At 44.2% G+C, this 25578-nt stretch overlaps 1 protein-coding gene across 1 annotated transcript in view; it reads right to left on the bottom strand.

Annotated features, from left to right (window-relative positions):
• LOC139175815 (uridine phosphorylase 1-like) overlaps positions 1-2798 on the bottom strand; it is a 38515-nt gene extending 35717 nt beyond the window's left edge. Inside the window, exons 1-3 of the mRNA XM_070767113.1 lie at positions 2756-2798; positions 2088-2160; positions 1105-1222 (exon numbers count right to left, since the gene is read on the bottom strand). Coding sequence (XP_070623214.1) covers positions 1105-1222; positions 2088-2140 — 171 coding nt within the window. The 5' untranslated portion in view covers positions 2141-2160; positions 2756-2798. The remainder of the gene's footprint in view (positions 1-1104; positions 1223-2087; positions 2161-2755) is intronic.
• Between the last annotated feature and the right edge of the window lie 22780 nt (positions 2799-25578).

Here is a 25578-nt window from a genome sequence, read left to right as displayed (position 1 = left end):
TGAAATTCTCTGAGGCAAAACAGGGTGGGTTTTTAATTTATTTATTTGTTTGTTTGTTTGTTTGTTTGTTTAGTTTAGTTTATTTAGATTTGTATTTATTTATTTATTTATTATTTCTGTGCCGCCCAGTCCCAAAGGGACTGCCGCACACTATACTTTTCCGCCCACCCCGCCCACCCCAAAAAATTAGAGGGAACACTGCCCACGGGTATTCATCTAGTTCCTCACATGGGCCAAGAGTGCTCCGAGCCCTGCTCCCGTGCCAAGCATAGCTGCCGGTGGAGTTTCCCCTTAGCCTGGCTTCCACACAGGCCAGATGGGAGGGACTCAAAAATCCTGCCTCCGAAGCCGAGGGAGGGGGGAAACACTTGTCAATGCAGTTTGGAATGGGGGGTGTCATACTGCAGAACTGGGTCTGGGGGACAGTGGTGCAGTCCTGAGCTATGTGGCATTAATTCTGCCTCCTCCTTCTCCCCACCCACTTGCGTGCACTCTCATCCCCAACAGCTGCCCTCCCTCCAATTGAGAAGCCTTTTCACTTTTTTGGCCTCTTGTTTGTTCCATGGGGAGCGGGATCAATAGGAGCAGGAGCAGGAGGGCGTGCGTCTCTCCTCCTCGCTTCCGCTTCTCCTTTCGCTGCTTCTTCTTCCAATTAAGACAGTTCTTGAGCCTGCAGGCAGGGGGAGGGTGGATTTGTCACCTGCGTGCGCGTGTGTGTGCCGCCGCTGTCCATTGGGGAGTCTCGGTGGTGGCAGTCACGAGGCCGGGGAATCCCTGCAGCAGTAAGAGAGCGCACGCACCCGGGCTTGAGTTCGTAAGTGGAAAATGGTTCGGGAGTAGAGGCAAAAAAATATTAACACCCAGTTCGTAACTCAAAACATTCGTAAGTAAAAGTACCATTGTAATTGAGAACAACTAGCAGCCTCCCCTCTATTTTTCTGGCTCCAGGTTCTTTGATTTTAAGTTGATTCTGCAACTTTATCTCAACCCATTTCTGATATAATAGCACAAGAAAAAAGAAAGACATTCATAGGACTTGAATGCAGAATGGAAAATGAAAACAATTGCTTTCATTTAACAGTCTACAATCATTTTCTTTCTTACCTTTATATCTCCAAATAAGGCAGGAAAATCATGGGTATTAGTCCCAAGAGCAAAATGATACAAGATGTCATCTTTCATTTTCTTAAGGTGTGGATTAGGGACACAAACTCTGGCATCTCTATCAATAAAAGTTAAATAGATTTGTAATCTCAAAATAGCTATATGCAACCAAGGTAGTATAATGTCTAAATTAGTTTATCTCTTCTTGAAAATTTTTATTTTACTAATATCATGAAAACAGTACATCTTTGTATGATCAACTTCCTTATTTACATGTACTATGCCGCAACACTAAACAGATTAAGTTTTATTCAGTATAATCGTTTGTTTGTTTGTTTATTTATTTATTTATGTTTGTTTGTTTAATTTATATGCCGCCCAACTCTAAGGGCATGAGAAAAACTTCCTGATGCAGGCAGGGTCGCAATTGATGCACCAGGCAAACCTGTGGAAAGGTCCCCTTCTTATTGCTATTTTTGTTATTTTGCAGTAAAATTATTTATCGAAATTGCCCAACCACCAGTAAGGGGCTACCAAAATATTGACCACCACACTGTAGGCGTGACTTATGCAGGACACCCTGCATTTTCTTTCAACATCTTTCAATGCAAATTGGGTGCTCTGGTGGAGCTCCATTTTCACAATCCCACTGGGGTCTCCACCCCCGACCCTCACCCACCCTGTCCAGGCAGTAGCCCACCCTTGCCAACCCCCTATTGAAGGAGTAATTTCGTTACAATATAGAGGGAAATTGGAGTTCTTAAATAATTTAAAAATTATTTAAAATTCACATTCAAAATCAATAAATAATGCTATAATAAACACCGTGAAAATGGTCATACATTGCACCCCTATTTTTTTTAATGCATATTTATTGATTGATTGATTGATTGATTGATTGATTGATTGCTAGATAGGATAGATTTGTTCCCTCCCATTCCTCATTTTGGAGGTATAGTGTCTAAGCTCCATTTAATTCTTACTCTGCACGTTGCTTGTCTTCTGTCTTTTCCTTCAGAGCATAGTTAGTAGCCATTATATTTCCTCAGACTCTGACTGGGGAAAGAATGGAAACGGAAAGTTGCACCAAACGCTATACAAATTATGCAAATAAACTGTTTTTTGAAAATACACGATCTCGGTATACGTTTCGTTGCGATGCACGTTTACTCAGCACGAGCACATTTCCCCATAAACCACATAAAAACACAGTCACAGTTAAGGCAACAGAATTGAGTAACAGCGCTTCCTGCACGTCGACACCTCACGTTGCTTTCCCACGTTTTTATTCCATGCCAGTTCTGAGCGGATCGGCTTCTTTTCAGTGGGGTGTAGATCGCACAGGGCGGGAGACAAACAACCCTGTTAGTCGGATAGGTCTGGAGCTTCATAACAGCAGGCCGACTACCAACCCCCCCTGCCCCCCGGTATCAATGGGGCGGGGCAGGCGGCCGTACGACATCATAATTGGCATCTGTGTTGGGCTCTGGGTCTCGCGCGCCGCCGAAGTGGCAAAATCAGAAGGCTCGGGAGGAAGTGCGGCCGCTAGAGAGTCTTACTTTCCTACAAAACGCGCCCAGGGATCCTCGACAAAGCACCCCGCCCAGTCACCCCACCCTTCTTTTTCTTGCCCTCTTCTCAGTAGCCTTACCTGAGAAAGCCCAAAAAGAAGTGGAAGGAAAGAAAGAGACCACTGGCGGGTAGAGAGCAGCGAGGATGGTGCGCGTGCGCACGCGTTTCTAAGCCTGTGAAAAAGCGAAGAAAGTTAACAGACGGCTGAAGGTTACAGGGAGACTGATAGTGCCCTGTTCGAGCTCGCTGGGAGGTGTCTGCTTTAGTCAATGTCATCACTGATGCAACGAATCTTACAAAATCTCTTCTTAATCATCCTTACTCCTGACGGTCTAGAAAGGTCAATTGAGGAAACCGGCAACTAGTAGGACCTTGTGGCATTGTTTTAGTAGACTCCTGCAAGAAAAAAGCTGTGTGAATTTGGCCCTGCTTTGTCTTTTTGAGAGAACCATTTGTTCACCATGCTGTCAGTTATTTTGATGATGGCTGTCTATGGCTGACTTGCCACATCATACTCTTAACTTATTCTTTCTTTCTATCATAGTTGTGGAAAAGCAACTTTGAGTTCAGCAGTACAGTACAAAAATATCAGTTAAGCTCCAAATAGCAAAATCTCTCCCTCCTATTAATATTTAGTTTAACTACCATACCTACATTTTTTAAAATGGCATACCATAAAATAACAGATCAAAGAATTAGCCACAATACCCAAATGAGTTCTAAATACAAGAAACTCATGTTCTACTCTGGCCCAATGCAAATAAGTATTTGAGTCAAATCAGTAACCAGTCACTAAAAATGTCTTACTGATGGCCAACAAAATAACAGAGTTGGAAGGAATGTTGGAGATGTTCTTTCCCAATCTCCTGTTTAAGCAGGAGATCTTATACTATTTTAGACAAGTGGCAGTCCAATATCTTCTTAAAAGTTTCTAGTGATGAAACACCCACAACTTCTGAAGGCAAGCTGTTCTATTGGCTGACTATTCTCACATCAGGAAATTTCTCTTTAGTGCTAGATTGCTTCTCTCCTTGGTTAATTTCCATCCATTTTGCCATCTGCTGTTTTGGACAATAGATTTATACCCCTTTCTTTGTAGCAATCCCTCATATATTGGAACACTGCTACCATATCACTTGTAGTTCCTTTTTTCACTAGACTAGACAAACCCAATTCCTGCAACTGTTCATTAGATGTTTCAGTTTTTAGCTCCCAACCAATGATGCACCAGTTCCATGAGAAAGAGAATTAAGCACCACACAATATGCCATTCTATTTGGTCTTGATGTCACAAACGAACCAGATATAGATAAGATACATAAGATTATTGCACCAAAATTACCAGTAGAAGAAATAATTGAAGTATCTAGAGATGGTCCTGAATTTAAATACAGAGATGGCTCGATAGCACCTAAATTTTGTAGTCGTCTGCAAAACTAAACTCAGCAAACAAATATTCATTAATACTATAAACTCTTATTAACAGAAATGACTCCAATCCAAAAAAAAACTATGCTCAAGGCCTGACTTATCAATATTACAATGTATCAAATCCCATGAACTCACAGCTGATCTTAAAAAAACACCAAGACCAAGGACAAACTGACCTTTATATCGATTACCGTACTGATTGTATCAAAACAAAGACCTGTATCCCGCCAACTAACCCTGCAACAATCATCACCCAAAATCGTCCAAACCTCCAACCCATCACCAGCCAAGATCAACCAACCTTAAACCATATCCTACAAACCAACATTACCCAAAACTATCCTAACATTCAATCCTCCTCAAACCTAAACCAACTCTCAATGAACCAAAACTAGATATGAACGTTCCTTACTTCCTCTGTATCAACCACTAATAATATTAAATACAAACACATTAATTCAAGACGCATAGTCAACAAAATATCTGAACTACGTCTCCTACTGAAAACTGCTAATCTTGACATCATATTTTTCTGAGAAACATTTATTTATTTATTTATTTTGTCCAATACACAATAAAACACAATGAAGGTAACAGAGGACACCTTCAAGGAAATAGAATTAGAGAAAGAATAGAAGAGAGAGTATAGGATAAAATAATCAATGAGAGAATAGAAGAAAGATATAGGGATAGAAGAGAAGATATATGGGATATAGGAGAGACAATAGGACAGGGGTTGGAAGGCACTTTAGTGCACTTATGCAAGCCCCTTACTGACCTCTTAGGAATCTGGAGAGGTCAACCGTGGACAATCTAAGGGTAAAATGTGGGGGGTTAGGGGATGATACTATGGAGTCCGGTAATGAGTTCCACGCTTCAACATGGCTAAACACATCCCTTCCTGACTCCATTATTTCAACCAGAGACTATCACATCTACTGATCTGATAAAGAAACCCGTAGAGGAGGTGTAGTTGCAATCTTCTATAAGAAATCTCTGAACCTAAAAAAGTGCATATTAAACATGAACTTCAATTTCCTAAAACTATCTTCTGTGAATTGACCTTAGATACCACAGTTCGCTTCCTTCTATGTTATAGAGCCTATGATTATGACATCTCACATGCAAATAAGATAACCTCATTACTAACTTGGGCAGCTTCCTGCCCACATCCTCTTATATTTTTGGTGATCTAAACCTACCACATATAAATTGGACCGAATGAATGTACAGCTGAACCCATACACTCAACCCTTTATAATGCTATTACAGTGGTACCTCGGTTCTCGACCATAATTCGTTCCAGAAGTGTGGTCGAGAACCGATTTGGTCGAGTACCGAATTAATTTATCCCATAGGAAATAATGGAAATGGGTTTAATTGGTTTCCAGCCCCTATTTCCTTTGTTTCCCATGGGATAAAGATCTGAGGAGCTCTATAGTCTAAGCACTCCAAGCTGTAGGAAGGGTGGGGGCAGCTGCAATACTGGCAGTTTTGGGGTGGGGTTCCTTTCCTCAGTGGTTTGTCTTGTAGCTGTATGCAGCTACACCACCTTTCTCCTTCACGGTGGTGGCGACGGTGGTAGCAGCTTTCCTTCGAGCACAGCAGCACCGGGAACGTCAAATGAGAATGGGAAGCCACTGACGTTCCCAGCGCTGCTGCTGCTCGAAGGAAAGCCGCTGCCGCCGTCAGGAAGGAGAAAGTTGGTATAGCTGCTTAAAGGGAACAAGACGAACCACTGAGGAAAGGAGGCCCCCCGAAGCTGCTGGTATTGCAGCCGCCCCCACCCTTCCTACACTCTTCTGCTCCAAGCTGTAGGAAGGGTGCGGGCAGCTGCAATACTGGCAGTTTCGGGGGGGGGGCTCCTTAACTCAGTGGTTCATCTTGTAGCTGTAGGCAGCTACACCAACTTTCTCCTTCCTGGCGGCAGCGGCAGCAGCTTTCCTTCAAGCAGCAGCAGCGCCGGGAACGTCACAGGAGAACAGGAAGCCGCTGACGCTCCCGGCGCTGCTGCTGCTCAAAGGAAAGCCACCAGCACCGTCGGGAAGGAAAAAGTTGGTGTAGCTGCTTAAAGGGAACAAGACGAACCACTGAGGAAAGGAGGCCCCCCGAAGCTGCTTGGAGCGCTTAGACTAGAGACTGGGAGTCTGTTTAGTGGGCTGCCAGGATGGGCGTGTCGGATTCCGACTCCCATTCCGTCTCACCCCGTCCCCTCAGATCTTGTAGCATTTCGGATAATAAACAAAATTTTCTGTGGCTGTTCGGTATCTGAATTTTTGTTCAGATACCGAAGCAAATTTTTGCCGAAAATTTTGTTCGGTATCCGAAATGTACGAGAACCAAAGCATTCGAGAACTGAGGTACCACTGTACTAGTTTAGGACTAGATCAACTTGTCAGTAATAATACAAGACTCAACAATTGCCTACACCTCATCTTCTGCAACAGTCTGCACTCAATTTACGGACTTCAAACAAAAGAACCTTTTTTCAACAGCGACCATAACACGATAGAATTCTATCTCAACTTACATCCTTTCAGAAACCACTTTAACAAATCGACAACCAATTACAACTTTAAAAAGGCCAACTATGATATCATCGATGCATACCTTTCATCTCTTGATTGGCATTCTTTATTCTTCATCTGTATCACAACTGAAGACTCTCACAATACATTTTTATGCAAAATCCAAAGAACCATCAAATTATATGTACCTATGATTTCCACCAAAACCAAAAATAAGAAAGCTTCAATCAAAAAAGAGACTTCTTTGGTGTAAAAACAAAACATGCTATGTTTCAAACTTTAAAAGCCGTTATAAAAATTTATGCCACCAAATTAAGACTGAATGTACTAACTACCATATCAATCAAGAAGAAAACCTTCTACGTACAAAGTCCATTTGGGCATTCTATAATTTTGTATACAACAAACTCAAAGACTCCAGATCCATCCCTCCCCTTAAAGGACCAAATGATAAATGATAAAGACTACAATGATGAAACTTTTAAAGCTAACTTCTTTAACACATTCTTCAGCTCAGTCTTTGTTAACAGTCATGGATCTTGTCCATCATTTCCTAGTTGCACCTCAATCAACTTCAATGATCTAACACAAATAGATTTTACAGAAGAAAATGTTAAAAAGTCATTACACAACTTAAAGCCATTTCTCGCAATTGGACCCAGTGGTCTATGTGCTTCTTTAAAAAGCTCTCCTCTACCTTAGCCGAATCTCTAAGCATAATTTTTAATAAATCCTTCAGAACCAGCTTCTTATCCAAACTATGGTCACTAGCCACAGTCATCCCTATCTTCAAAAAAGGAGATCCCAGTAATGTTGAAAATTACCGACCAATTTAGTTGGGTTGTGTCACTTGAAAAGTTATGGAGTCAATTATTAACCAATCCATTACACTCCATCTTGAAACTAATAACCTACTTTCCAACAAACAATTTGGCTTCAGAAAAAAGCTATCCTGTAATCTACAACTATTACACTGCAAAAATATATGGACTACTCAAATTGATCAAGGTAAATCAATAGATGCAATCTACATTGACTTTTGTAAAGCCTTCGATTCTGTAGTTCAGGTTTCTCCCCCGCCGACAGCTTGGGAGGGGCAGATCAGCTGTCGGCACTGGCTCTGCGCGGGCTGGGAAAATGCTGTGCTGTCTTTGGGATTTGCCTGCGCCCCAGTGCACTGCGCAGGTTAGAGGGAAGATTGACTGCAGAGAAGGAGAAAGGAATGGAGTGAAAAGCCACACTGCCGAGGCCTTTTGAGTGGAGCTGCTACTGAATGGAGAATGGATTTTCCCAATGCCAATGAGGGAGAGTGGCTGGCATTGGGTGTATACAGCCAGTGGCTGGAGGACAGGAGCGGTGATGGCAGTGGTGGCGATGGTGGCACCAAGAATGGGGGACTCTGAGACCAAAAGAGTCGATGTCTATCTGACTGCTGAGAGCAGCTATAGCTGACACACCCACTATTAAGCTTTGCCAATGCAATCAGTGGGAGCAGGGCCGCCATCAGGAATTTTGGGGCCCCATACAGCCTAAGTGTCTGGGCCCCCCGCCATTTTAAAACTACTTTAAGTCGCCGAGCCACTCCATCCCCCGGGGATCATTTCCCGCTTTATGCCAAGCGAAGCGGTCCCATAGGCCAGTGTTTCCCAACCTTGGCAACCTGAAGATATCTGGACTTCAACTCCCAGAATTCCCCAGCCAGATACCTTCAAGCAGTGTTCCCTCTAATTTTTTTTTGGTGTGAGCAGAAAAGTATAATGTCTGAGCGGCACATTTCCATGCCTGGGCGTGGATCGGTTAGAAACAAAAGGGGGTCATGTGACCTCAGGACACACAGCAACGGTCATAAAAATGAAACGGCAGCAAAGTTTTGATCCTCCGATCATCAGGCTGCTGCGAAGGTGCTAAGTGTTAAAAAGGTCACTTTATTCAGGGCCGTTGCAACTTTGAACCATCACTAAATGAACCAATGAGGCCAATGTTTCTATCTCCTGAGTAAGACGGTTATTAAGTGAGTTCTGCCTCACTTTACCACTTTTCTTGCCACAGTCGTTAAGTTAATCCTTGCAGCTGCTGGAACATCCCAAAAGATGTTCACATAACCCTGGGACATGGCCACCATCATAACTAACTTGTCAAGTGTCCAAAGTTTGATCCAATAACCCCTTTATTTTTCTAACAAAATCCTTTCTTTCTAGAAGGAAGAATAGAAAGAATAAAATGGGAAAGGGGATTAAAAGGGGATACAAAATTTTTTTTTAAAAGGGTTTGGTTCCAAGTTCTGCTCAGATTGTAGAAATTGGAGTTTGAGAAGGGTTGATTAAGCTTAGAGTATTGTTTTGTTTGCTCTTTTTTAACTTCTATTTTTCTATTTAGATATATGAATTTAGGAATTGCTGATCTGTTTTAATAAAGTTAGAAGTATTGATTATAATACGATATGCAGTAGGTGATACTGATTTGGATTAATGCATAAATGGAATTGAATTTAGCACTTTGGCATACTGGTTAATAAGTTAGAAATATTTTTTGAAGGAACATTAAGGAGGGAATTTAACTAAAAGAAAATGTATGTAATTGGATGACAAAATTAGAAAAAACACCTTTTGCAACTTTTGGGATGATTGATATTAGTTACCAAGAAAATACAGCATTTTATTCATGGAAAATTAGATGGTACATTACAGTGGAACCTCGACATACGAGCAGCTCTACTTACGAGCTACTCGAGATAAGAGCTGGGAGGGGAGCGACATTTTTGTTCGCCTCCCGAGCTCACATTCGGGATACGAGCGCCAAGGAGCTGTCTCCTGAAGCCGAACGCTAACTTCCGCGTTCGGCTTCAAGAGACAGCTCCTTGGCGCTCATATCCCGCGTGTTTTAAAAGGTTGCAGCCGGCCTGGGGGGCTCGGGGGGGTGCTGGCAAGCCCCCCAGGCCGGCTGTGACGTTTTAAAACACGCGCGCCGCTTTGCAGCTGTCTCCTGAAGCCGGAACGCTAACTTCCGCGTTCGGCTTCAGGAGACAGCTGCAAAGCGGCGCGCGTGTTTTAAAACGTGGCAGCCAGCCTGGGGGGCTCGGGGGCTTCCCCCCGAGCCCCCCAGGCCGACTGTGACGTTTTAAAACACGCACGCCGCTTTGCAGCTGTCTCCTGAAGCCGGAACCCTAACTTCCGCGTTCGGCTTTAGGAGACAGCTGCAAAGCAGCGCGCGTGATTTAAAACGTCACAGCCGGCCTGGGGGGTTCGGGGGGAAGCCCCCGAGCCCCCCAGGCCGGCTGCCACGTTTTAAAACACGCGGTGTGTGTGTTGTTTGGTGATGGGCACATGCACTGTGCACTGTTATATGTTTGTTTTTTGTAAACCTATAAAATCAATAAAATTTATTTTTTAAAAAATATATCTGTAAATATGTCTTTATAGAATCAGACACAGAATTTGGGAAGCAATGAATAAAGAACAGTAAACTGGTTGTAGGCTAGCTCATACCCCTGGGGGTCATGCAGATTTAGATCTGAAAGTCCAAACCACCCGTGCCTGTGCCTCTTCGGGGGTGGGGGTTTCATAAATTGGAGCAAAGATATATAGGTCACCGTCAGAAGACATGCAGGGAACTGTATCTCTCAAATTCCATTTAATGGTCACCTATTTCAATTTAGATTAAGCTGACTAGATGTCCCACTTTTGGTGGGAAAGTCTCACTTTTGAATGCTTTGCCCCATGTCCTGCAGCATTTCAAAAATGTCATGATTTTTTAAAAGATCGGGTCACTTAATTCTAGGGGCCATCTGATCAAGCCTTTCTTCTGAGTGAAGGAAGGCAAAACATGCATGGAGAAGGTTGAGGGGGCTTTGAAAGAGAGACTTAAATAAACTGGGGATTTTCTCTCTATTTCTCTCTCTCTTTCTCCCCCCCTCCCTCCCTCACACACACACACACACACACACACTTAGAGCCACAAAGGTTCTCTTCCCTCCTGCCTCCTTGCAAGAGTCTCCAACTTCGCAGCCGCCACTGCTCCTCACCTCTCCTGCCCTGGGAGTGGAGCCAGGCACCACCCGATGGCTGCAGCTGCCTGCCTTGTAGTGTCTTCCCTGCCGCAGCATCGGCCCGCCTGCCTTGCAGAGTCTGCGGTGGGGGGGAGCCAGGAAAGGCTCCCCCGGGAGCCTCTTTCTGTCCTTGGTGGGGGTGCTGCAGCCTCTGGAGTCACAGCCTGCATGTGGCCTGGGAAGGAAGAGGCGCAGAGAGCCCCTGCCCGCCATCCCTGCAGTTATGAAGTGGAAAGATTGTCCCAGTCACGTGCTGTAATGCAGCCATGTGTGGAGCCTCCACTTCCACAGCGCCCCCCAAGGAGGAGGGCTGTGTGGACAACTGTGGTTTCAGGAAGATTACGTGCAGTGGAGCAAAAACATAGCACTTTTGGTCTCTCTGTATCTAATTCCTATAATGTTATTGCGGATTTAAATGGTAAGGATTTTGTAGATATTAGCGAGGCCCCTCAGGTGGAGAATGAGGGGATGTTCCAAGGGGAAGTTGTTGTAAGTGAGATGCATAGTGTCACCAAACCATCAAGTGCAGTTAGTAGAAATAAAAAGAGGACACATTTTCTTGTGGGTGACTCGACTGTTAGAGGTGTTGATTTGGGACAGAGTAAGGATGTGGTGAAGCTGATGAGGTGTCTCCCAGGGGCCACTGCCAGCAGGGACAGGAGGCAGATTACAAATATTGTCAAGGCTGTGAGTAAAGGTAATAACGTTGATGTGGTGGTGCATCTTGGCACAAATGATTTGTCTCAGATAAATGTTAATATAGTAAAAAAAAAATTCCAATGTCTAAGCGTGGAGCTGGGCAGAATAACTGATTCAGTGACTTTCTCAGAGGTGTTACTGGTTTGTGGTCAGGAGGATAAAACAACTTGTATCAGAGAGTTTAATGTGTAGTTAAGGCAGTGGTGTAAAGCTGAAGGTTTTGGCTATGTAAGTCATGATGTCAGTAGGTGGTCTAATAGGGAGTTGTTTAAGAGGGATGGTTTGCATCCATCATACAGAGGTACCCAGGTGCTCGGTGAGGAGTTCAGAACTTTTTTGGACAGACATTTAAACTAGGTAAAGGGGACAGAGTTATAACTGATGTCGATGATTTCTGTCCCCGACCAATGAGGATAAATCCGTTTCTGGAAGCTTATGAAAAGGGAGCTGTAAATAAAATAGATGCACTTGTTGATGATAAGGGGCAAACTAATAATGATAACAATGTTCTTTGGGTAATGTGCACAAATGCTCGAAGTTTGAGCAACAAGCTCTGTGAGTTAATGGCCATAATATCTAGAGGTAATTTGGATTTGGTCACCATAACTGAGACATGATTTAAGGATTCTAATGAATAGGAAATATCCATACCAGGATATACATTTTATAGGAAGGATACAATAGAGAGAAGGGGAGGTGGAGTAGCCATTTATGTTAAGGAAAGTCTAAAAACAACACTAATTCAAAATACATGTAAAGATCTGAAAACTCTCTGGGTTTGCATGCAAAATAAAGAAGGTTCTGTCATTAGAATTGGGGTGATCTATAGGCCTCCAGGGCAACCTGAGGAATATGACAACAAGATGGTGGATGAAATTACCCAAATGGCAGTAAAGGGAGATATTGTAGTTATGGATGATTTCAACATGCCTGAGGTAGACTGGAATATCTCCAGTGACCTTACATACAAAAGTAAGAATATAGTAGAGGCCTTTACAGGAGCAGCTCTGGCACAGCTGGTTAAGACACCAACTAGAGGGGAGAATATTCTAGATTTAGTTTTTACGAATGGGAATTGGGTTTCAAAGGTTAAGGTAGGAGAAAATTTAGGTTGCAGTCAACAATCTGTGTTTGTGGTTTGATGTAAAAACTGATTGTGAGCAATCCTATACTGCAACCAAACTATTGGATTTCAGAAAAACAAATTTTAATGTAATGGGGGTATATTTAAATAATGAATTAAAGGGGAGGGATAAAATGGCAGGAGCGAGCACCCAGTGGTCTGTATTAAAAAAGGCCATCTTAAAAGCCACTGGACTGTATGTAAGGCAAATAACTAAAGGTAAAAGGAAAAAGAAACCGCTATGGTTTAGCAATGATGTGAGGGCTATAGTCAATGAACAAAAGGCTGCCTATAAGAGGTATAAAGAGTCTGGAAGTGTAGCTGATAGAGAGGTGTATAGAGGTATATAAACAGAAGGAGGCAAAACAGATAATATATGCTGCTAAAGCCTCAAAAGAGGAAGAAATTGCCAAATCTGTAAAGAAGAGGGGTAAAACCTTCTTTAGATATATTAGTGATAGGAAGAAGAAAAACTGCAGCATCACAAAGCTTAGTTCCGGAAATAATACATATACAGTGATCCCTCGATTTTTGCAGGTTCAAACTTCGCTAAACGGCTGTACCACAGTTTAAAAAAAAAATTAATTAAAAAATACTCCATGGGGTTTTTTCTATACCACGGTTTTTCCCGCCCGATGACGTCATACGTCATCACCAAATTTTCATCTGCCATTGCTGATTGGCCTAAATCTTGGCCAATCAGCGCTGTCATCGCAAAAAGTTTGCCCGACAGTGCTGATGGACTGAAATCTCGGCCAATCAGTGGTGTTATTCCAGCGTGCATTGGTACAGTACTTTTACAACTTATTAAAACTTATTGGAAGATGCCTCCTAAACATTGCATGTAGAGTGGAGGCTGCAACAGTAAAAAGAGCAGGAAGATGCTGACAATTAAGGAGAAAATTGAACTTTTGGAAATGCTAAAAGGGGGTTGCTCTTATGCAGATGTTGGTCGGCGTTATGGAATCAATGAATCAAGTGTGTGATACATTCAGAAAGATGAAAAGAATATAAGGCAAACATCTATGATAACATTCAACAAGGCAGCAAAAAGGATGGTGATGCCTAGAAATAAACGGCTTATGAAAATGGAAGCTGCTTTGTCCGTGTGGGTACAAGACTGCCGTAAGAAGAGCATTGCATTGGATACCAATACGATACGGACAAAGGCACAACAACTCTACACCCGTCTGGCAAACAAAGAAGGAGGTGATGCAGATGAGGGAAAATAAGATGTTGATGAAGGTGCTGATGACTCAGAAGACCCCCAGCCATCAACATCCACTGCTTCTCCGACCCCATCCACATTCACAGCAAGTAAAGGATGGTTTGATAAATTTCAACGGCGCTATGGCCTGAGAAGTGTGTCATTGCACGGAGAAGCTGCCTCAGCGGATACAGGTGCAGCCGAACAGTACGTCCATGGCATGTTTAAAGACATAATTGAAGAAGGGGCCTACCTTCCAGAACAGGTGTTCAACATGGACAAAACAGGCCTGTTCTGGAAGAGGACAGCATCACAGACTTTCTTAATGCAAGACGAAGGCAAAGCCCCTGGTTTTAACGCCCAGAAGGATCGGGTAACTTTCATCATGTGTGGAAATGCAGCAGGCTTCATGATGAAGCCAGGGCTCATTTATAAGTCCCGAAATCCAAGAGCTATAAAGAACAGAAATAAGAATGCATTGCCAGTGTACTGGATGCATAATCCTAAAGCATGGATTACAAAAGCCCTCACGCGGGACTGGTTTCATCAGTGCTTCATCCCACAGGTGAAGGATTATTTGGCTGGCAAAGGACTTAATTTCAAAGTGCTTCTCCTAATGGACAATGCTGGAGGCCATGATGACCTGGCACATGAACATGATGGGGTACAAGTCGAATTCTTGTCACCAAACACCACATCACTTATCCAGCCAATGGATCAAGGTGCTATCCGCGTATTTAAGACGCTGTACACGCGCAATTCCCTTGGAAGCCTCGTGGAAGCAATGGACACTGATGAAAACTTCACATTGAAGGACTATTGGCGTCAGTACACGATCGCATCGTGTCTGAAAAACATTCAGAATGCCTTAATGGATATGAAGACACAGACAATGAATGCCTGCTGGAAGAAATTGTGGCCAGAAGTGGTGCATGATTACAAGGGATTTGCTCCCGAAGAAATTCAACATGCTGCAGTCCAGAAATCTGTGAAGCTGGCACAGGCACTGGGTGGAGAAGGCTTCAGTGACATGACACTGGATGAAGTCCATGGGTTGCTTGATGAGCATGGCCTACCACTGACAGACAAAGATCTGGAGGAGCTGACCAGGTCAGCGAGTAAAGAAGAGGAAGAAGAGGAAGCTGAACAAGCTGAGGAAGAAGAAGAGGTTGGCCTAACGCTTGAACGGCTTGCAGAAGTGCACAGAAGTGTTGCACATCTCCAACTGATTGTGGAACTTTGGGATCCCAACATGACTCGCTCTATACACTTTAAGGCCTCCCTTGACAACATCGTTGCACCATACAGAGCCATGTTAGCCCAGAAAAAGAAACTGCACCAACAACTACCCATAACTATGTTCATCACGAAAACCAAGAGGTTTTCACACCATCACCTTCAGCGTCCATTGTAGAAGTGCCCGATGAAATGGTGATTGAAGAAGATCCTTAGTTATGTTAATAATTTTTGCAAATAAATAACCAAAAAAATGTTAATAAATATTTATAATTTATAAATATCAGGATGACTACGTGTCTTATTCAATGGTGAATAGTACTGTACAGGTAATGGGAAGGGGAAATGGTAATTAAAGGAATGGGAAATGATAGTTTATGGGTTTAAAGTGTTGGGACTGAGCAGCGAATGAATACTGTATGTAAATAAATGCCCCGCCCTGCCTGTGTGTGTGTGTGTGTGTGTGTGTTTGTGTGTGAACTCTTGAACCATTTCCAAAAACAGGTGAGGGCTGGGGGGTTTTTTCTCTGTTATTATTTAAGTGCTTTTACCATACTGTATGCTTTCAATCAAGAGTCACTTCTCTCTCTCTTTCTCTCTCTTTCCTGTCATTCTCTGCTTCAATCATTTTCTCATTTCTCTTTTTTCCTCCTCTTTTTTCTATCATTTCTCTCTCTCTACCTTCCACTCTCCCCCTCTTGCTCTCTCTTTCTCCCTCTCTCCTTTCTATCTCGCTCTGTCTGTTGCTCTCTCTCTGTGAGAACGCCTGCCCCGTCTCTCCTGCAGCCCCCTCGCTGACAGCTGGGATGAAAGCGCTCTCAGCTAAGGGACTGCAAGAGAGGCGGGGCGGGCATTCTCAAAGCGCTCAGAGTGGCTAGTGGCCGAATGAGGAGGATGAGAAGCCGTAGCCGCCAGCGCTGCTGCAGGAGGACTCGTGCCCCAAGAAAGCCGGTGAGATGGCGAATCGGACGGGTGGGGGGTAGCGGCGAGGGGGCCGGAGGCACTGGGGGGGGCGGGGGCGGCCGACATTCAAAACAATCTTTGCCGGCCTCCGCACTTTTGTCGCTCCCCGCCCCCAAGTTCAAGCCCGGCTCCTTGCGCGGCCTTGGAAAAGGGTGCGCGGGGGTAGTTTTGGGCTGTCCATAGCCAAAAATTGTGTTTTTACTTCCGCACCGCTACTTCACGGAAATTCAACTTTCGCGGGTGGTCTGGGAACGCAACCCCCATGAAAATCGAGGGATCACTGTATCGATGGGAATAAGGAGGTCACTGACCATTTCAATAGCTACTTCTGTTCAGTTTTCTCAAAAGATACCTTGCAATATATACTATAGATGGATATAACATTGCTTCCAGCTGTACGGATTCAGCTCCAGTGATCTTAGAAGCCAATGTCTTAGAAGAACTTGAACAATTAAAGATAAATAAGGCAATGGGTCCTTATTTACCGGCATCCACCCCAGAGTTCTTAAAGAACTCAGATTAGTCGTTGCTACCCTGCTAACTGATTTGTTTAACCAATCCCTGTTAACCGAAGGTGTTCCTGAGGATTGGAGAATGGCCAGTGTTGTGCCAATCCACAAGAAGGGCAGTAGAGAAGAAGCTGGTATCTATAGGCCAGTTAGCTTGCCATCAGTTACAGTTAAAATGATGGAGACTCTACTCAAAAAGAGGATAAATTAGCACCTAAAAAACAATAATTTATTGGACCCAAATCAGCATGGCTTTACTGAAGGCAAATCATGTCAGATTAATCTTATTGATTTCTTTGACTATGTCACAAGTGTTGGATGAAGGTGGTGCCATGGATATTGCCTATCTGGACTTCAGCCTATCTGATACGGTTCCACATAAAGAGCTGATAGATAAATTAGTGAAGATTGGACTTAATCCCTGGATTTGCAGCTGGCTGAAGCATAGATATCAGAGGGTTGTTAATGGCGAGAATTCTGAACAGAGACAGGTTACAAGCGGTGTGCCACAAGGGTTTGTTCTGGGTCCTATTCTTTTTAATATGTTTGTGAGTGACATAGGGGAAGGTTTGGTAGGGAAGGTTTGCCTATTTGCCAATGACTCTAAAGTGTGCAATAGGGTTGATATTCCTGGAGGCGTCAGTAATATGGTAAATGATTTAGCTTTACTAGATAAATGGTCAAAGCAATGGAAACTGCAGTTTAATGTTTCCAAATGTAAAATAATGCACTTGGGGAAAAGGAATCCTCAATCTGAGTATTGTATTGGCAGTTCTGTGTTAGCAAAAACTTCAGAAGAGAAGGATTTAGGGGTAGTGATTTCTGACAGTCTCAAAATGGGTGAGCAGTGTGGTCAGGCGGTAGAAAAAGCAAGTAGGATGCTTGGCTGCATAGCTAGAGGTGTAACAAGCAGGAAGAGGGAGATTGTGATCCCGCTGTATAGAGCGCTGGTGAGACCCCATTTGGAATACTGTGTTCAGTTCTGGAGACCTCACCTACAAAAAGATGTTGACAAAATTGAACGGGTCCAAAGACGGGCTACAAGAATGGTGGAAGGTCTGAAGCATAAAACGTATCAGGAAAGACTTAATGAACTCAATCTGTATAGTCTGGAGGACAGAAGGAAAAGGGGGGACATGATCGAAACATTAAAATATATTAAAGGGTTAAATAAGGTCCAGGAGGGAAGTGTTTTTAATAGGAAAGTGAACACAAGAAGAAGGGGACACAATCTGAAGTTAGTTGGGGGAAAGATCAAAAGCAACATGAGAAAATATTATTTTACTGAAAGAGTAGTAGATCCTTGGAACAAACTTCCAGCAGACGTGGTAGATAAATCCACAGTAACTGAATTTAAACATGCCTGGGATAAACATATATCCATCCTAAGATAAAATAAAGAAAATAGTATAAGGGCAGACTAGATGGACCATGAGGTCTTTTTCTGCCGTCAGACTTCTATGTTTCTATGTTTCTGTGTTTCTAAATAAATAAATAAATGATTAAAAACCCAATCTAGGATCCAGCAAGACCACTCTCACACTGATAGGACTACCCAGGTGTTGGAAACCCACAGCTCCAGAGCTGGATGCTGCTATTCATCCCTCTGCTGTGACTCTCTGTCTGGTGCACCCACCACTCACCCTCCCCTCTCAGTCACGCCTGGCCTGAGAAGGTAAGGGTGACAGCAGGGGAGGGAGAAGCGGCTGGGGCTAATTCTCCAGCAACTCACTCTTGCTGGTGCTTCTTCCAGCCTTTCCACTCCGCACACCTTTGCTGTCCTTTGGCCAAGTCTAGATGCTTGCTTGAGGAAGGTGTCCCCACTCATGAGCGCATTCTTAACCTCATCATAACCGGCAAGGGAAGAGTGAGAAGAGAAGACTTCTATGTTTCTATGTTTCTAAGGAGGGAGAGGGTCACCTTCTGGGGAGCATCCTCCATGGCCCCACTCACTCCTCAGCTAGCCCAGGACACTGTACCCTGTAGGCTGCGCGCGTGAGCACGCGCACACACCAAAATACTGCCCCGCGCGCCCTTTCCCATGGGCGCTCAGTCCCCATCCCCCTGCCAGCCCGCGGGGGGGCGGGGGCGGGGAGGTGCCGGCAGCAGAAGGGAAGGGAGCCGCAGCCGCCCCTGCCTCCCCATGTTGCCTCCGGCCCCCTCGGCCTTTCGTCACTGCCCCCCCGCTCGATCCGCCCCCTCTGCACCTCCGCCGCCTCCTACCTTTGGGCGCGGCTCCTCCGCACTTGAACGCACGCCCTGCCTGTCTCAGTCCCTTTGCTGAGAGCACTTTCATCCCGGGCTCTCAGCAAGGGGGTTGCAGGAGAGGCGGGGCAGGTTGCGCACGCTCCCTATCTCCATACCACCCGACATTGAATATCATCTTCGCCAGTGTTGTATCCTGTAATGGCTACTTTGTATCACTGTAAATAGTTTGTTCCTTGTTGAAGCGCTGTCTGAGCCAGAATCAGGAAGTCGCTCCTGATTGGCTCAGACGCAGCTGCTCTTGATTTGGCGGGAACCGCAAAAGTATAAAAGAAGCGGTTTCTCCCAGGCAAAGCAGACGGTACTCGCTGAAAGTCACTTACCTTTCCTGAGCTGAAATAAAGGTACCGTTCTCACCTAACCCTGTCTCTGGGTCTACTTCAGCCAGCCTCTGCTGAGAGAACGCCTGCCGGCGAAGGCTTTTCTTATTTTGAATGTTCCGAGTGGCCTGGTATGGAGATAGGGAATATCACCAGCCTCTGCTGAGAAGAACGGAGAGAGAACGAGAGTGAGTGAGAGCAACAGACAGCAAGATAGAGAGAAAGTGAGAAAGAGAGAGAGAGAGAGAAAGGGGGGAGAGAAAGAGATAGCAAGAGAGAGAAAGAGTGTGAGAAAGAAAGAAAACAAGAAAGAGTGAGAGAGAGAAAGAAAGAAAACAAGAGGGAGAAAGTGAGAAAAAGAAAGAGACCAAGAGGGCGAAAGAGAGAGAAAGAGAGAGAGAGAAAGAGAGAGATGAGAGAGGAAGGAAGAGAGTGTGAGAGAGGAAGAAAGCAAGAGAGAGAGAGACAGAAAGCAAGAGAGAGAGAGAAGAGTGGAAGGAAGAGATAGAGAGAAATGATAGAAAAAAGGGGAGAAAAGAGAAATGAGAAAATGATTGAGGCAGAGAATGACAGGAGAGAGAAACAGAGAGAGAAGTGACTTGATTTAAAGCATATGGTAAAAGCACTTAAATAATAACAGAGAAAAAAAACCCAGCCCTCACCTGTTTTTATTAATAGTTATGTTTTTGGTTTTGCTGGTTGATTTACTTTTAATAGTAATGGATTTTGTTTTGTTTTTATTATTAATTTCTTTTAATAAAAGGGATTTTTTTCTTATTTATTTATTTATTTATTTATTCCGCCCAGTCCCAAAGGGACTGTCGCTCAGACACTATACTTTTCCGTCCACACCGAAAAAAAATTAGAGGGTACATTGGCCCAGGTTTCTGAAAAGTTGTCTAGAAGAAAGAAAAGAAGTAGCAAAGAGTCTCAAGGAGAGCTTACTGGGTTGGGCCAGCCTCAGATTTCAGTTTGAGAGGGAGAAAGAGAGAGGCAGAGACACAGAAAGAGACAGAGACGGGGGAGATATGGAGAGAAATAGAGACAGAGAAAGAAAAACAGATGGGGAGATAGGGAGAGAGACAGAGAAGGAGATAGAGACAGAGAGACACAGAGATACAGGGAGAGAGAAGCAGAATGAGAGGGAGGAGATAAGAGAAAGAGAAAGAGACAGACATAGATATAGATATAGAGAGACAGGAGGAGGTAGAGAAAGAAACAGTGGGGAGAGAAGGGAAAATGGAGAGGGGGAAGGAGAAACGGGGGAGAGAGAGACATAGATACAGAGAGAGGGAGAGAAAGACATAGAAAGTGGGGAGACAGAAATACACGGAGAGAAAAAAGATGTCCAAAGGGTTCCCAGTATTTTTTGTTCTCTGCCCTAATGACTGGTTGAGTAGATGTGGCTAGGAGATCATATGATTGGGTGGGAGGGAGTGATGGCATATTGGCTACACCCATTCAGGTTTTGTGACTCTGGCTGTTTTCTGTGGGAAACAGATCCAAATGGCTCTTTGAGTGTTTAAGATTGCAGACCTATGGGCTAGCCAGTAGAATTAACATGAGAATAAACCACTCCCCATTAGCACTGGTCTCAAACATTTGCAAGCTCAGAGAGCACCAAAGACTGCACAGTTCAACTATAAGTTACTAATATTATCTTCTGTTGAATATCTATATCTACATGGCCACTAGGAGTTGAGAATTAGAATTAGAAATTAAAAAACTAAATTGGGTCAATAGTAAATTGGAAATTTAAATTTTATAAAATATTTATTTTAAAATTGACCCAGCTCTCTTATATATTGCTAACCTTCACCTTAGTTACATTACATATTATAAATACGTATTTTGTGTAAGTGTTTTAATGAAGGTGCCTGCCATAGAAATTTTGTGATTTGTTCCACATAGGTACAGTTTGTATGTTTGTCAGTAACCATCAACTTCCCTTAAGCCTACATTATTTTTACTTTGCAAGGAAACAAACTATGTATAAAGTTGTTCTACGGGACTTCCTGTCACTTGAGAGGAAGCAAAAGAATAAAATTAGAACAATTGACTTTGTGATACTCAGTAATACATAGTCGCATTAACTGAAATCTGAGTACAAGATCCAGAAAGAATCCTACATTAGAATAAATTATTTTCCAAGCAGATTAACTGTACTCCTATATATTCTACTGTAAAAAAGAAGGTGTTGCAAAATTTAAATAGGCAACTAATATTTGACATATTTTAATATAATAGATATGATTGATTTTTTAAATCCTAGCTATGGATAAAAAACATGCTGTATCTAGTTTATTATGTATTAATGTTGCAATTCATTTAATTTTCCTTTAAAGCCTAGTTTATATTGTTTCAGAATCAACTATCTATGGATAGAAACAAAAAACCGCGAGATTCTGATGAAGCAAGCAGGTATGCTTTATTTCCAATTTATTTTAAAACTGATGTGCTGTTAAATAGATGTGATGAAATAGTCTCTCCTGTCCCAAATATGCTATATGACTCCATAAAGAAACATTGAGAAAGTTAATTGAAGTTGCATTTTTAAATCACAATTTAGTAAATAACGATTCTGAGAAGACAGAAGGGTAATTATATTGCATTTCTATTAAAATTTATAAGATAACATAAAAAACAAGAAAGATTAAGAAGTGAAATGAAAAACAGAATAAAGTCGTGATTTTTTTTCAGTGCAGTATACTACAAAAAATGTTACAGCAACAATTCTATATCTTTTTTTTTGCAAAAATTGATCCATATTCACCCATTTTTTTTCCAAAAAACAATGGCATACAGAGGGTTTGGGAAGTCTGCAAACTTCCTGGTCACTGGGGGAAGGAAAAATGCCCCTGTTTTTGCAAAAACTGCCCATTTTCACCCTCTTTTTTTTGCAAAAACAGAATGTGCAGGGGGTTTGGGAGGACTGCAGAGTGCTCCTGGGGGCTTGAGGAAGGCAAAAATGTCCCTGTTTCTGCAAAAACAGCTCATTTTTGCCAGGTTATTTTTTGCAAAAACAGTTATGTTTTTGCCTTTCCCTAGCCCTCAGGAGCACGCTGCAGGTTCCCTAAATTCCCTCTGCAACCCATTTTTTGTGGAAAATGGGACGTGGGGGGGGGGGCTGGGGAGGCCAGAAATGTCTGTATTTCCCCACTTTTAGGGGGGAAAATGGTGTGTCTTATACCCTGAAAAATAAGGCAATGGCTTCTATTTTATATTTATTCTAACATGTTTCTGAAGATAAAAAATCTCACCTGGATATTTTTTTTCTTTTGATTCAGTCTACCAGAGATAGGTTGTATTATTTTTTACACCGCTTCTGTGGGTATACCTTATTTTGTGAGTGTGGCTTGGAGGCCAGATGGGCATGGCTTCAGGTGAGTGTGGCTTGGAAGCCAGGTGGGCATTGTTGTGAGTGTCCCTTGTCTACCTCAGGTTATGTCAGATTCTGAGGAGGATGAGCCAGGCCCCTCTGGATACCTTGGACCGGGGGGGGGGGGGGCAGATGAAGCAGAGAGCAGAAAGTGACTTGAGTGAGCCTGAGGAATCACTAGAGGGGGCTGATGTGACAGTGAGGGAGTGGTCCCACTAGAGAGTGAGGAAAACCTGAGAGTGGAAAGCAATTGGATCAACCCTTGCTATAGAAGAATGCTTTGAAGGCAAGAGACGTTACAGAGTAAAAGGTATTAGCTTGCAGCCTTAGTCCTCTTTGAGGTGTGATGTCACTTCCAGGCAGTATAAAGGAAAAGGATTGTGGGGAATGGGGCATGTAGAACCAATGTCGTTCTATGGAAGAGACATGAAACTGGGGAGGTGCTTGAACAAAGTTTTAAAACCATTATTTCTGCTTCAAAAAGACAATCCTTGTTGGACGCTGTGCTAAGGAAAGCTTTGGTGAGCAGACGCATATGTTTAATGAAGCTCAGAAAATAAATAATCCAAGAACATAATCAGTGAACCAAGATTCAAATATGCTAAGATATAATTGCAACATATATCACTGTCACTCCCGGAGGAGTCGCCTCAAAAGTTGAGCAAACCTTTCTGCCTCCCCCCACAGCCCTACACACACACACACACACACACACACACAGAGGGGCCCAGCAGTCTCCTGATTCATTTGCATGGAATCAGGAGGCTGCCAGTTCAGCAAATGTTTCTGCACTTCCCACAGCCACTACTGCCATCCACGCAAACACACACACAAACACACATGGAATGGCAGCCTCCTAAGTCCTTTGCATGGAATCAGGAGACTGATGTTTCCATGAAAATTTGAGCAAACGATTCTGCCCCCCCTCCACTGTTGCCCTCCATGCGGGCCTACAACCTTCCCACACCCATCTCCCACACACATGCATGGCAGCCTCCTGATTCTTTTGCATGGGGGGTGGAAGCAACATCAGCAGAGGCACCATGCTGCCGGGGACTCTTCCCTCCTCCTCCTTCTCCCGCTTGGTGCAGAAAGGAGGTGATACAGTCTCAGTCTCCAGCTACCTCTCCTGCTCGCCTTTCTGCCAGACTCTCCCCCACTTGGCAGTGGGAGAAGAAAGTGCCTGGTGCCCCTGCTGGCCTTTTGGCTTCAGGGTCAGGCAACATTGGGCAGCATGTGCGGATGGGAGGGACTGAAGCGACGGAGGTGGAGGGCAACTAGGGTTTCTACCCTCACCTCCCTTGTGGTCCCCCGTACCCCTCTTGTGCCCCCCATTTGCTCTCACAGCCCTCCCAGTCCAATTACTATTAAGCCAGTAAGGAGGGAGCAGCAAAAAGCCCTTCCTATGTCTGCTAGTGGATTTTAATAATTGCGCATGCATGTCAAGAACCTGAAAGTTCCAGGGCTGCTGTCGCACATGCCCGGCGACTTGGCTCCATGTGCCACCTGTGGCACACATGCCAGAAGTTCGTCATCATGGGCAGTGTTTCTTCTAAGGTGCGTGGCTGCGCACCCAAAAATTACCCCCTGCACACCCTTTTCCAACACCAGACAAGGAGCCGGAAGTTGGAGTTGGAGGCAGGGAGCGACGAAAGTGTGGAGGCCAGCGAAGGTTACTTTAAATGTCAGACGTGTATCCATGCGCGCTCCCCATCCCCCTGCCAGGGGTGCGGGGAGGCACCGGCAGTAGACATAGGTGGAATAAAAGGAAGCCGTGGCCGCCCCCGCCTCCCCACGGTGCCTCCAGCCTCCTCGCACCTGTGGCCTTTCGCTGCTGCTCCCCGCCCACCCGATCCACCCCTCTCTCCGGCTTTCTCCTCCTCCTCCTCCCGCTTTGGGGCACAGCTCTGCCCGTAGCAGTGGCTGCAGAGGCAGTGGCTTCTCCTCCTTTCATCTGGTCGCTAGCAAAGGGGTTACAAGAGGATTTTCTCCGAGCGCTCCGGGAATACCCACCCTGCCCCTTTCGAGTCGCAGCCCCTTCGCTGGGAGTGCTTTCGTCCCAGGCTGTCAGTGAAGGGGCTGCAGGAGATATGGGGCAGGCATTCCTGAAGCGCTCAGAGAAAACCCTCTCACAGCCGGAGCACTTCCGGAAAGCCCGCCCGGAACTGGCAGCCTCCTGATTCCATGCAAATGAATCAGGCTTTCCATCGAGCAGCAGCATCACCGGGAATGTCACGTGACGAAGGGAAGCTGCCGGAGCCATCTCAGCAGTTGCCGCTGCTCTAGCGGCTTCCCTTCCTCATGTGACGTTCCTGGCACTGCTGCTGCTCGATGGAAAGCCGCCTCCGAGAAGGACAAAGTTGGTGCAGCTGCCTAAAGGTACAAGATGAACCACTGAGGAAAGGAGCCCCCCCTGAAACTGCCGGTATTGCAGCCGCCCCCACCCTTCCTACACCCTTCCGCTCCAAGCTGTAGGATTTATCATTTAAGCATATGATTTACGCTCACTAGATTTCTGGCAATAAGCATTCATCTGAGAATGAGTGTTATTGAGGCTGAAATCATGGTTTTAAAGCTTCATTCAAGCACACATCCAGTTTCACATCTCTTCCATTAAACAACATTGAATCTCCACGCCCCACATTCCATATCCCACAATTCTTTTCCTTTATACTGCCTGGAAGTGACATCACACCTCAAAGAGGCTAAGGCTGTAAGCCAATACCTTTTACTATGTAACTCCTCTCACATTCTCAATAATCTTCTATAGCGAGGGTCAATCCATTGACTTTCCACTCTCATATCTTCCTCATCCTCCAACTGGGACCACTTTCCCATTGTCAGATCAGCACCCTCTAGTGGTTCCTCAGGTTCACTCAAGTCACTTTCTCCCTCACGCTTGCTCTCTGCTTCATCTGTCCCTGGCCCAGGGTATCCAGAGGACCTGGCTCATCCTCCTCAGAATCTGACATGACCTGAGGTGGACAAGGAGCCCTCACAACAATTACTAGAGGTTTTTGACAAGAAATTGGACAGCCATCTGTCTAGAATTGTATAAGGCCTCTTGCTTGTGTAAGGGTTGGATTGGAAGACCTTCAAGGTATCTTCCAATTCCATTATTATGTATTCAGTTTTCTAAATAAATTTTGAGCTGAATATTGCAGTTTCTGCTTTGTTCTGTTTGATTAGCTGAAACA

This window comes from Erythrolamprus reginae, chromosome Z (assembly GCF_031021105.1).
Source record: "Erythrolamprus reginae isolate rEryReg1 chromosome Z, rEryReg1.hap1, whole genome shotgun sequence".
Taxonomy (NCBI): Eukaryota; Metazoa; Chordata; class Lepidosauria; order Squamata; family Dipsadidae; genus Erythrolamprus; species Erythrolamprus reginae.
The sequence above is the reverse complement of the archived record's forward strand: the minus strand, read 5'-3'. Positions and strand labels throughout refer to the sequence as shown.